We start from the raw sequence: 12634 nt of genomic DNA, 5'->3' as shown, positions 1-12634 counted from the left end.
ACTTCCTGATGTAGAAGAAGATGTCCCTATTTTCATCAGAGAAAATGCTGGAGGGGGTGCAAAAGTTTTGGGGCTATGGCTATCCTCTATGGTTATACTACTTCATTTCTGAATCAGCACAGGCTCCATTATGTTAGGATATTGATGTTCCATTCCGCCTTAAGAGGAACAGATATGTGGAGTTGTAGTATGTCACATGTCTGTTTACTTCCAGCACAGTCTGCTGGGAACTTCCGGTGTATATTGCTTTTGCTGTACTGCTGTTTTGCTTGGACATGAAGGGAAGCAGACATGTTTTTTCCTTTGTTCCTGAACTATGCTGAATAAACGCCTGTAGATATGCTTACACATGTCTCTGTCCACCACTTCCGTTGTGAGAAGTTATTCACTCTGCTGATTATGAGGACCCCCCAGCGCCTCTGACGGATGCATGGGTGGCACAGTATTCAAAAGCCATGGGAGTAATTTTGCTCTCAGTCGACCCTGAAGAGTTAATCACCCTGACTGGCAAGGCCAGCTCGCGTGAGATGTGGGAAGGGCTTCAGGCCTGTCATCTCCGACAAGAGGCTGGGTCTGTGTTGCTTTACTTCAGAAAACTGCACAAGAAATGTTTGTCACCAGGGGAAGACCTTAGAGCCCACGTTTTGCATTTGCAGCATCTCAGACAGGAATTGACTCAGAGAGGTTTTAATATGCCTGAGTCTCTGTTTGCAATCCTTATCCTGGAATCCCTAGACGATAGTTACCACGCTGTGGCAAGCCAGCTGGCAACTTTACCTGCACAGGAGCTCACTGCTTCAAAGGATTTGGAGACCCTCCAAAATGAATATGATAGGAGGAACGCAGCGGAACCCGCTTGTGTGCTTCAGGGGGGAGCAGTGTGGGACAGCATTCCAGCCTCCAGGGGGAGCCAAGGTGTTGGCAGCTGTGAAGTGCTGGCACTGTGGAAATGAAGGCCACTTGCAGCATCTTTGTCCAAAGGCTAAAGGGAAACAAAAGAAAAAGCCTGCAGATGGCCGGAAGCAGGGAGGGGGTGAGAAACCCAGGCCTGTGCAAAACAAGACTTTGTTTGCTAGCACTGCTGCTCCAAAGGCCAAAAGCCATTTTATTGTCAATTCTGGAGCCACGAGGCACATCTGTGGAAGTTGACACCTGTTTATTTCCTTTACGCCTCAGGTTGGGGAATCCAACAGGCTGATGGTAAGACTTTGAGAATTGCAGGAGTTGGGACAGTGAAACTGGCAAGTCTGTTTATTTTATTTTGTATGGCTTTCTTTTCTTTTTTGTAATTTTTAAACTTGGAATAAATATCATTAAAAAAAAACAACTAATAATGATTATTTGAAAAAAAAGGAAAAAAGGAAAAATGGTGGCTCGTATTTTAATTCTGGTGCCCAGACAAATGCCGTTGCAGAAGACCAGCATTTGCCCACTGAAGCCAATTAGTGCAGGAGACTAATGAGTCTTTAGCTGAGGATTATGGGGAGGGTGGTGTGTGTGTGCATGCGTGTCCGTGCGTGTGTGCCCCTGCCTTTCCGTACAGAGCCGGCCAACTGTCCATGCATAAGAATTGCAAACTCCCCCAAACTGCTGCTATTCCCAGGCTCACTTGGGAGGACACTATTCAAACAGCTTCAGCCATGGGAGGTCTGTAAATAGCCTGCCTACCATCTGCTGCGAAAAGATGTCCTTCAGAGAGGGAGAGAAATGTGCAGAGACAGGGATGTGGCCCTGCTCCTGGAAACTTCTTGCACCCAAGGTGTTGACCACCCATATCATGCTCTCATGGCAGGACTCAGCCCTGAACCTGTAATGTAGTGATAAATTGAGCAGAGTCTCTGATCAGGTGCAGAGTGCCTTTCTGCCTACTGCCTTGAATGGTACCCAACCAAAGATGCAGACTTTTTTGAGGAGGGGAGGAAAAGAAAACACGCACACACAGAGCTATAACTGAATTGAAAACTTTATTGGAATGTCTTATTTGGTAAGATAGTTCACCACTAACCAATGCTCAGAAGGACCTTCTGAGTAAAATGTTGAGAAGGGAGACACTTAAGAGCACTTTTTATTTCAGAAGGAAAAAAACACATACAGGCAGAGCCTGGCACTTCCAAACTGTCTTCTCCAACTCTTTCAAACCAGAAGAGACACACAAAAGTAGTCCAAACATTATATGTGGAGCAGAAAATGCTGCAAAGTGTAATCAAAACCCACAGGGAAATATATATGAGAATGCAACTAACAGATAACCAACGCAAACTATAAAAGGAGCACCGGACTTGCTCAACTCATAGCTGCAAGGCCTCGGAGAAAGGTCTCCCAAAATGAAGCCCCAAGGGGGAGAGTGGTTTCAGTGTATCTGAGGCACAACAAACTCGCTCTCATGGTGGCCCATGGGCCACAGAAATCATCCTTGTGGCCAACCTGGCCACTACCTGCAGAGGGACAGACGGGGTGCGGGGGCCTTCCAATGGGTAGCTGTACTGGGCCGTTTTCTCTCCATCTTTTCCCAGCCATCTAGCTAGAGGACCATGCCTGGAGAACAGGTGGGGAGCTCGGGCAGATGCCTCCTCTCTCACACACCCTGGGAGAAGACTCCTCTCCTGCCCAGTTAGGAAAGCCAACCCCCACCCAAAGCATCCCCTACACAGCCTCCAAGGGCAGTCTCCACACAGCTTAGCCCCATGGCTTTTAGAGAGCGAGAGCCTGGAACACAGGAGAAATCACACCAAAATGCAGGCAAGGGTTGGGGTTTGCACCCGCAGCTGCCTGGTGGGGAAACCAGGCGACCTGGAGCTACTCAATGGCATGTATGAAAGTCAGAACTGGGAGAGGTCGCCTGTGGGGAGGGGATGACAAGACACTCACCCTTCCCTGTCACCCTACACCCCCCCAATCCCGGGGCCTGACCTATCTGCCACCACCCTTGCACCTCTGCTGCCATGAGTCTCTTCCCCAGACTAAGGGGGGACAGAGAGCCTTGCTTTGCGCTCTCAAGTCCGCTTGGCGTGGAGCATTTGAATCAGGAGGCTGTTGCAGGGCACGTCCCCGCTCAGGTGCTTGTGGTACAGGTACTCCTCCGCTTGCATGCTCAGGGACCGGACGTCGGCCAGCTGCATCAGAAGCTGGCAGAACTTGTCTGTGGCGTGTGGGTAGTTGCAGAGGGTGTACTCCATCAGGGCTGCGTTGGCCTTTTCCTAGGCTTCCTTCACCACACTTGAATTCTCCACAAATTTCACATCTGCAGCAGGGGGAGGGGGAGGGGAAATAAGGGGGGGATGCATTGAATGGGGTAACCTCTCTTGAATGGAGGGACTTCCTCCTGGGCACACAGGCGGCAAACATGGAAGGTGTTGCTTGCAAAGCTCGCACAAGCCATCGGCTGATATCTGCAAAACGGCTGAGGTTGATGGAGAGGCTCCCCTGTGAGGAGAGCCTGCAGCGGTCGGGGCTTTTTAGTGTAGAGAAAAGGGGACCGGAGGCGACCTGACGGAAGCATAAACAATTGCATGTGGTGTGGAGAAAGCAGAGTTTCCCCCCTCCCTCTCGCATGATGACACCAGAACTCGTGGGCATCCAATGAGGCTGAATGTTGGAAGATTCAGGACAGAGAAAAGGAAGTAGTTCTTCAAGCAGCGCAACATTAAACTATGGAACTCCCTCCCACTTGAAAGGAAAAGTTGGTTTACGGTATAAGGTGGTGTCCATGCGCCCATCCTGTATTTTTATAGTAGTGTCCAAAAAATGTATTTCTTGCATAGATTGATTCATTGTAAGGTTGATTGTGGGGTGAAAATCATTAAATTTCTGGTGAAAGGTGTCCAGGGTCTGTTGACCATGTGTCCAGATGATAAAAATATCGTCAATGTATCGCAGATACAAGAGAGGTTTGAGTTTACTACAAAGTTTTACTACAAAGTTTTACTACTTTGTTTTACTACAAAGGAATTTCAGAAATAGACTGGAAAGAGAAGCTGCTGAATTGCAACTCATTACCAAACTTAAAACCATGGAGAAACCTGGTTTGAACAAAGACATTGGATTCTTATCCCATTATACATGACTAAGCCATTTCTCACCTTCTCACCCCTTGCCTTTTCCTGTAAGACCCATTACAGTCGTTAAGAGTCGTCAGCAGGCTCATCCCAGCTATCTGCCTATCTCCCATTCCCACCACCCTTCTGAGTAATACCCCTCCCCACCTTCTCACTATATAGAAGGATCTGGCAACTTCTGTTTCAGTGTATCTGAAGAAGTGTGCTTGCACACGAAAGCTCATACCAAGAACTAACTTAGTTGGTCTTAAAGGTGCTACTGGAAGGATTTTTTTTATTTTGATTATGGCAGACCAACATGGCTACCTATCTGTAACTTCACTTCAAAGCCACTCTGTTGTGTTCCTCTCTAAACACCAGCTGGAGGGATTGGGGCTTAATCTGTTTGGCCTTCCCAGGTGAAAATAGGGCTCAGCTGACATGGAAACCATGATCCAAGGTGCCTCAAGCAGCTCAGCCAAAGAACAAGGGGTAGGAGGTGTTAGGATATTTCCGTTCCACTTTAAAAGGGAGCAGGCTTTGTGAGTCACAGAGTCTGCGTATTTCCTGTTCACAGGAAGTTTATGTTTGTCTATTGCTTTCGTTTTCTCTCTGTGCCTGAGACATCGAAGCAGGCAGTCATGTTTTTTTCTTTGTTCTGACCAACGCTGAATAAACTTGTAAATATGCTCTCCTGAGTGCATCTTTCGTTGTGCGAACTCTGCTGATAGAGCGTGCACGAGCTCTGGAATGTGGCAAGCTATTTCTGAGGCTTCGTGTCGCTAATTGACTGATACTGCGTATCTACGGGAGATTGATGGATCGTCCGGCATCGGCGTGGGGGCATGATGGACTTTGTCTGCCTGGCAGTATCGCAACAGGAGGATGAGAGAGACGGGTGTGAAGGTGCAGTGATAAGCACATCTCTCTTAAGCTGTCGCCCACCTGCCTGAAAATGTGCCTGCTCTATGCACACTGCTCTTGAAAACTCGGCAAAAGCTGCCAATGCAAACTTCCTTCCTTGGGCCTGACTTCATCTGTGGGGTGTGGAGGGGGGGCCCTGGGGGAGGGCAGGGGCCAAGCAACAGCAGTGGGAGGGGGCTTTAGCTCAATGGTGGGTGGCCACCTGTTCCTCCTATTCTTGCCACGCTCACAAGGGGGAGATGAGACAGGGCCTTTTCAAGGCTAACTGGGAAGACACAGCGGGCCCTCTGGGGGTGTCGCCAAAATCTCTCCTCCCTCCCTCTCACTTCCAACACTCAGCCTAGAACCACAGAATTCTGTCCTCACCTCCAAAAGAGCATTGGAGAGGCTTTGAAAAAATGGCGGACGAGGTGGAGCAGCAACAAACCACAAATACTGTAGAAGAGCCCTTGGATCTCATCAAGCTTAGTCTTGATGAACGAACTGATGAAAAAATGAGAAATGACCGAAAACTTCGAGGCAGATTATTTGCTTGTTACCAGCACTTAAATAAGATTTTGGGTGATGTTGAGGAGACTGTGACAACAATAGAAATGGATGAAGAAACCTATGAAGAGATTTATAAATCTACCAAAAGGAATACAGTGGTACCTCGGGTTAAGTACTTAATTCGTTCCGGAGGTCCGTTCTTAACCTGAAACTGTTCTTAACCTGAAGCACCACTTTAGCTAATGGGGCCTCCTGCTGTCGCCGCACCGCCAGAGCACGATTTCTGTTCTCATCCTGAAGCAAAGTTCTTAACCCGAGGTACTATTTCTGGTTTAGCGGAATCTGTAACCTGAAGCGTATGTAACCCGAGGTACCACTGTATTCCGATGCTGTTTGTCCGAGGAGATGGAGTTGTACTTATAGCTCCTCCACTGTGGGTTGGCTGAAACCATGAAGAAAATGGTCATTGTTTCAAAAATGTTGGACCTCTGGACACTGTCTTCTGATACCCTTAAACATTAAGATTCTGCCCTTAATTCTGAAAGACCATCCAAACCTGATTTGTTGTGAAGGCGTAAGATCATTTGGCATATAAGTTGATATAAGGGTCTCCCCCTGAAATAACTTAAGTGCAGGTGTCTTTATGTGTCAGATCAGTGGATATAACCATTTTAGTTGCTCTTGTGGCCGCTGATCTTTTTAAAGAAATAAATCTGTTTGGGGTTTTTTTGTTTGCATGTGTGTATAAGCACTTTTCCCATTAAGGGGGCGGGAGGGCATTGTGTGGGATGTGAAACACAAAAGCAGTCAAGTACAACATTCCTAGAGTGAACATGTTTACACATGGGGATGAATGTTTGTTCAGCCAGCGGGTAAACTTCCTGTTTCCTTCTGGGCTGGGACAGACTTCCTTTGCATGTGACTAGAGGTGGGTGTGGCCTCACCTGAGCAGGTAATGACAAAAGCACAGGGCAGGGCAGCCATCTCTCTCCTTTTGACTACATCCATCAAAGAAGCAACATCTGCTTAGCCAAAGATGACAAAGGGACTGTCTTCTTATGAGATAGTTTCCAGGTATATGTTACTTTTCTAAGCTAAGTCTGCCTTCTGGAATCCTATTGTGAACAGAATGATATGTGAGTAAACTCTCTTTATACTTTTATAGAAGACTGTGTCGTGTCTTATCTTTTATGAGGGAATAAGGGGAAAATACCAGAACAGTTATTATAGAGGTTTTAGCCAGCCTGAGCAAATACATCCGCTGCAAGTTTAAAAGGGAGAATGTTACTCTGCTAAATTGTGAACTTGTTAACACATGTTGGAAAGGCTATTATCAGACAATATATCCTCTCCTGCATCCCTGAGCATTCCCACACATTAGAAAAGGTTCAGAAAAGGGCCGTCAGAATGACCAAGGGGAGGATGGAGCAACGGATGGAGGCTGCAGCACTGGGGACTTTTTGATTTGGAGAAAAGGTGAGTAAGAGGCAGCGTGGCAGAAGTGTATAAAATGATGGAAGGCACAGAGGAAAGAGAAAGTTTTTCCCCCTCTCTCAAAACAAGAGAACTCCAATGAAGCTGGAGTTTGCTAGCACTGAAGGACAGCAGCACTCCAGAGCCTCAGGCAAAGCACATTCCAAGCACTGCATGGAGATGCCACTCACTGAACCTGGGATTGAACCTGGAACCTCCTGCAGGTGAAGCAGGTGCTCTCCTGCAAAACTACAGCATTTCCCTTAAAAACAACAGTGAGATTTCAGTCCTCAGGGTTCTGAAGAAAGGGCTGGTTTAAATAGGGATGGAGGAAGCTGCTTCACTCACCCACCTAGATCAGTACTGTCTATTTCAAATCTGAAATTGCATCAAGATGCAGTTTGTCTTGCCTGGATTTGGGAATGGCTAACGTTAAAAAACACCGACTTGCTGGATCTAGAAGGATTCAATAACAGATACGGCTGGCATGCCCATCTGGGATATGAGAAGGTCCACAAAGGGTTTTTGAAACACGTGATCAGGAAATTGCTTTACATGGTGTGGGCCAAATATAAGGACTTACTAGAACCAAAAACGCCATGGTGGCTGTCCCCGGCAGAAGCGTTCTCAGTTTAAAAAAACAGCATGAGAGAAGTAATTGGGCAACTTATAAAGACTTATTGGAAGAAAAAGAAAATAAGCTAAAATTAAAGAATTGTGAAGCAATTCGGACACATTTGAATGATTGGTTGCAGTATTTTCAGTTAAATGAAACATTCCAAAAGGACAAACAAAAAGGCTTTTCCACAGAAATTTCAAGATTTCCACGTACCTACGGGACCGCCTCTCCTGGTATGCACCATGGAGGACCTTAAGGTCCACAAATGACAATATTTTGGAGGTCCCAAGTCGCAAGGTGGTTAGATTGGTCTCAACTAGGGCCAGGGCCTTTTCAGTACTGGCCCCGACTTGGTGGAACGGTCTGTCACAAGAAACTAGGACCCTGCGGGACTTGACATCTTTCCGTAGGGTCTACAAGACAGAGTTGTTTTGCCTGGCCTTTGGTTTGGTCTCAGTCTGACCCTTACGTTTCCCTCCCCTTACGGTTTTGATATATGGGCTACTTTTAAAATGAGGCTGCCTTTTAAATTGCATTTTAACCTGCATTTTAAATTGGCCGGTCGCCCCCCCCCCCTTTATGTTTTTATTGTAATTTTACTGGTGTTAACTGCCCTGAGCCCGGCTCTGGCCAGGGAGGGTGGGGTACAAATAATTTTTTTTAATTTTTATTATTACTGTTTAATAAACACACACACACACATGGACTTTTGGGGGAGGCGCCTCCAGCAATGGCAGAATTCCTCTGACCGGGAGGAATCTGCTCCGTGGAAATCTGGGTCTGGGTTTTTGGGGCTCCAGAGCGACGTGGGGTAAGCGGCGCGGTGCAGCGAATCGTCTGCTTCTTCCACGGAGCAAAGCCGCATAGCTGTTGCTGGAGAGCGCTGACCTTTTCCTGTGGACAATTTGACTTTAAAGTAATTTCCGTGAGTAGAGCTGAAACGGAAGAATTGGATCTCTAAAAGTTTAATTTGGTATCGTGACGGGGAGGTTCAAAACAAGAAGTCCGCCTTCCCTTTTTGTAAATAGACTGACGCAACGAAGTTGCAAGCTGGAGTCCTGGAAGGTCTTTTGTAAAAGATCAAATTTCCAACGGTAAAGAACATTAAACTGTTGAGCAGATTGATTTATTGCTCAGATAAGCGTCCGGCACGCTTCCCATCGCGCAGCTCTGGCCGGCCAGGCCTCTGCATTCCAAAGTCCACATTCCTGAGCAAAGCAGAGATCAACAGCGGCGAGAGAAAGACTGCAAAAAACTCCAGAGCATTCTTCAGTGTGCTTAAATAAAGTCCACTCAGGATCTTAGCAGCTAAAAGCAGTTTTATTTACAGCAGACTATCCATTATCTATCACAGCGAACAGCATCGTGAAAACACGTCCTCTCTCCTCAAAAGCGAAAGTAGAGAGAAAGAACAAAGGCTTGAGGCTCTCGGAAATGACGAACCTCCCCCCTCCCAACAGTAGGCAGAGCGTACACTCTGAGCTGTTTAACCCTGTAAGCTCAGGTTCTCCTCACACCCCCTCTCGCCCTGCGCTACTGTGGGGAAAGTAAGCACAGAACTTACCCCCAACTCCAAACCACCACAAAACTCCCCATGATGCTGGAAGCTTAAAGGTTTGGTAAATCCATCGGCCAAGTTACTGTGACTGGCACAGTACTTCAGCCGTATCAAACCTGACTGAACACTCTGACACACATTTTGGAAACGTACGTCCAGATGCTTGGTTCTGGCCTTAAATTGCGCAGATTCAGCCAGTTTCAAACAGGGTTGATTGTCTTCCCAAACCGTGATGGGCAAGCTACAATCCCCATAGATCTCTTGCACCAAGCATCTATAGAACTCTAGTTCCCGGCACAAAACTGACAGTGCACTGAATTCAGCCTCAGTAGAAGACAGCGCAATGAGACTTTGCTTCCGGAACTTCCACCCAACTAGTGACTTCCCAAACTTTACCACCAACCCAGACACAGACTTGCGGTCCTGCGAATTCGCCCAGTCACTGTCCGCATAGCATGTGAGCTTCGCCTCACCTTCAGCTGGCAGCTTAAGACAGAAGTCTTTGGTATGCTGCAGGTAGCGCAGTACCCGCTTGATACTGTGCGAAGCACTCACACTGGGCTTTGACGCTTCTCTACTTAGCAGGTTGGTAGCAAAGGCAATGTCTGGTCTGCTCCATTGGGACAGATACAACAGACTACCTAGAGCTGACTGAAAGAGCTCAGCATTCTCAAACTCAGCACTTTCTGCTTGCTGGCTATCTTTCACGAAGTTCGTCTCCATGGGTGTCCGAACTCCTGCACAATCGGACATTCTGAACTTCTCAAGCAACTGCTCAATCTTGCCTTTCTGACTGAGCAAGAAGCTACCATCCTCAGTTCTCGCTATCTGGACGCCTAGGTAGATCTTTACTGCACCCAGGTTCTTGAGCTGAAACCGTTTCCCAAGCTCTTTGGCAAACTTCTGCACCTGTTTGTCTGCCTTTCCAACATGGATGATGTCATCAACGTAAAACAACACCAGTTCCTGTGAGTCTCCTGATCCTCTAAGGAACAGGCAACTGTCAGCAAGACTCTTCCTGAAACCTAGCTTCTCCAAAGCTTCATTCAGGCACAAGTTCCAATTCCTGGCCGACTGCTTCAGGCCGTAAATTGACTTGTGAAGTTTCCACACAGTACCTTGCTCATTGCCCTCAAACCCTGGAGGAGGAAGCATGTACAGATCCTCCTGGAGGTCTGAGTTCAAGTAAGCAACATCCACATCAAAGTGATGCACCAGCAAACCTCTTTGTGCAGCAATGGCCAAGACCAAGCGTAGAGATTCACTCCTACACATGGGAGCATAATCTTCCGTATAATGCAACCCCCTGCGCTGCATGAATCCTCTCGCCACTAATCTGGCCTTATACTGCGGTTCTCCTGTCGCTGTGGGCTTAAGACAGTAAACCCAGCGGCTACCCACGGCCTGTTCACCCACCGGCAACTTCGTGAGGGAGAACACACCTAGAGACTCCATTGAGTTCATCTCCTTCTGCATCGCCTCATACCATTTCCTGGCTTCTTCCTGAGGCAGTTTCTGAACATCCTCAAAACTCTCGGGTTCACATTGTGCCATTCCGACCCACACACTAGTGACGGCAAACCTTTCAGGAGGTTTTCCCTTGGTCGTCCGCGTTGAACGGCGCAGCACTACTTCAGGAACCCCCTCTGACCCACTAGGGCCAGCCAGAAAGTCCTTGGCATCAGAGAGCTCCCCCTCTGACTTACTGCGCCTTCTGGACTTCTCAGCCGAACCTGTGGGGGAAGATGGAGCACTGCGTTGCTCAATCTTCACAGCCTTGGGAGAAGTTCTCCCCTCTGACTGCACTGGGTCTGGACTCTGAGCCTCAGTAGCAGGTTCAACCTCTTCCTCTCCTTCATCAGCAGAGTCTAGCAGACTCTCTGACAGGATGTCAGGGTTCCCATGTATCCTTGCCCAGCCACTCTGCTCACAGAATTCAGCACTGTTGCTGAGCAGAATCCTGGACTGGTTCCCTGACGGATAAGCAAACCTCCACCCCTTGGTCCCTGGCTCATACCCACAAAAAATCATCTTTTGGGACTTGGGTTCACCTTTCTTGCGCTTGGCCTTTGGTATGAGGACCCAAGCCTCACAGCCAAAAACGTGGAAGTAGTGCACTTTTGGTTTCTTTCCATGCAGCAAGAAATACGGTGTGTACCTACCACTGAATTGAACGACCTGTTCAGAATAAAGTTGGCCGTTCGCCAAGCCTCCCCCCAAAAGCACTGTGGGAGCCCGGCATCAAACAAAAGAGCTGCGGACATCTCCCCTAGAGTCCTGTTTCTGCGTTCCGCGACCCCATTCTGTTGGGGACTGTGTGGAGAAGTCAACCTGTGTTGAATCCCCTTTTTGCGGAAGAAACTTTGCAGTGCAGACCCGGTGAACTCCCCACCGCGATCGCTCTGAAAGTTTTGCACCCGTGTGGAAAACTGCAGTTCCACAGCCGCAATCCAGTCTTTGATTAGCGGCGCAGCTTCATTTTTGTGTCAGAGCGTGAAGGTCCAGGAGTTCCTCGTATGGTCATCAATCAGAACCAGCGCAAATTTGGCTCCGCCCATACTGCTCACAGAAAACGGTCCACACAAATCTGCATGAATTAACTGAAAAGCCCTAGTGGTCACCCTCTCAGACCTTGGGTATGTGCACGTTTTCACCTTTGCGGACTTGCACGCTCTGCAATCTAGAAACTTAGCACATGATTTCATTTTGCACCCTTGCGTATACTCTGGGATCTTCATCACTGACCCCCAGGACACGTGTGCCATGCGTCGGTGCCAGAGGTGAGCACACGCATCATGAACTGGAACATTGGCACACTGTGCTTGAGCCTCCTCCGTGTCATCTGGACTTGCAAAAGAAGCATCTATCACAAACAACCTGTCTTTACATTCAACACTGACTAGGTGCTGTCCATTCTTAGAAATAGAACACTTATTGTTCTCAAAACACACTCTGTAGTTCTCAGCAAGAAGTGCACTGACAGACAGCAACACGCAGGACAGTCCTGGAACAACAAAAGCCTGGATTGAATCCTGCAAGAAAGAACAAAACAGTGAGCCAGTCTGCGTGAGTGGGTGTCGAGTCCCATCTGCTAAACAGACAGTCTTCCCAGAAGTTACAGAGGTGCAGTTCTCCAGGAATCCTGCAGATGGCACGAGATGATGCGACGCTCCTGAGTCTATGACAAAAGCCAGCACAGCATCCTGTTGACAACTCTTGACTACAGCCATAGAGGCTGCCAAGTGTTTACGTTCAGTGTCTCTGCCAGCTGCCTTCGGCTTGCCTTTCCCACGCTTTGAAGAAGAGCCCTTTATCTGGTTGCTACGGGAGACGGCCTTCGGCTGTGCCTGTGCCTCCACTGGACATTCTCTCACCAGATGGGAGGGGGAGCCACAGCGATAACAGCGGCGACGCGTAGCAACAGCTCTCACAGCTCCCTCTTCAGCCATTCCTTTGTTTCCTGCACCCCCACCTTTGGGTGCACAGCCTGGGCCTGCACGCTCCCCAGCACTCTGGTTGTAGGCCTCAACATCACAT

At 48.1% G+C, this 12634-nt stretch overlaps 1 protein-coding gene and 1 pseudogene across 2 annotated transcripts in view; one reads left to right on the top strand and one right to left on the bottom strand.

Annotated features, from left to right (window-relative positions):
- Positions 1 to 2971: 2971 nt before the first annotated feature.
- The window catches only part of LOC308467687 (steroidogenic factor 1-like), a 214644-nt pseudogene continuing 204981 nt past the window's right edge, over positions 2972 to 12634 (bottom strand). The window contains exon 10 of the transcript in view: positions 2972 to 3241. The product of the transcript in view is annotated as a steroidogenic factor 1-like (transcript). The remainder of the gene's footprint in view (positions 3242 to 12634) is intronic.
- LOC308467598 (U6 snRNA-associated Sm-like protein LSm3) lies at positions 5357 to 6132 on the top strand (the record flags this gene model as incomplete). The annotated part of the gene is made up of 2 exons (XM_080989348.1): positions 5357 to 5602; positions 5831 to 6132. The coding sequence occupies 2 exons, from the start codon at positions 5357 to 5359 to the stop codon at positions 5891 to 5893; spliced, it is 309 nt and encodes a 102-aa protein (XP_080845474.1). The 3' UTR covers positions 5894 to 6132.

Source organism: Podarcis pityusensis, assembly GCF_964106645.2.
Source record: "Podarcis pityusensis genome assembly, chromosome: W".
NCBI lineage: Eukaryota > Metazoa > Chordata > Lepidosauria > Squamata > Lacertidae > Podarcis > Podarcis pityusensis.
This window is presented reverse-complemented; position numbering and strand designations above follow the sequence as displayed.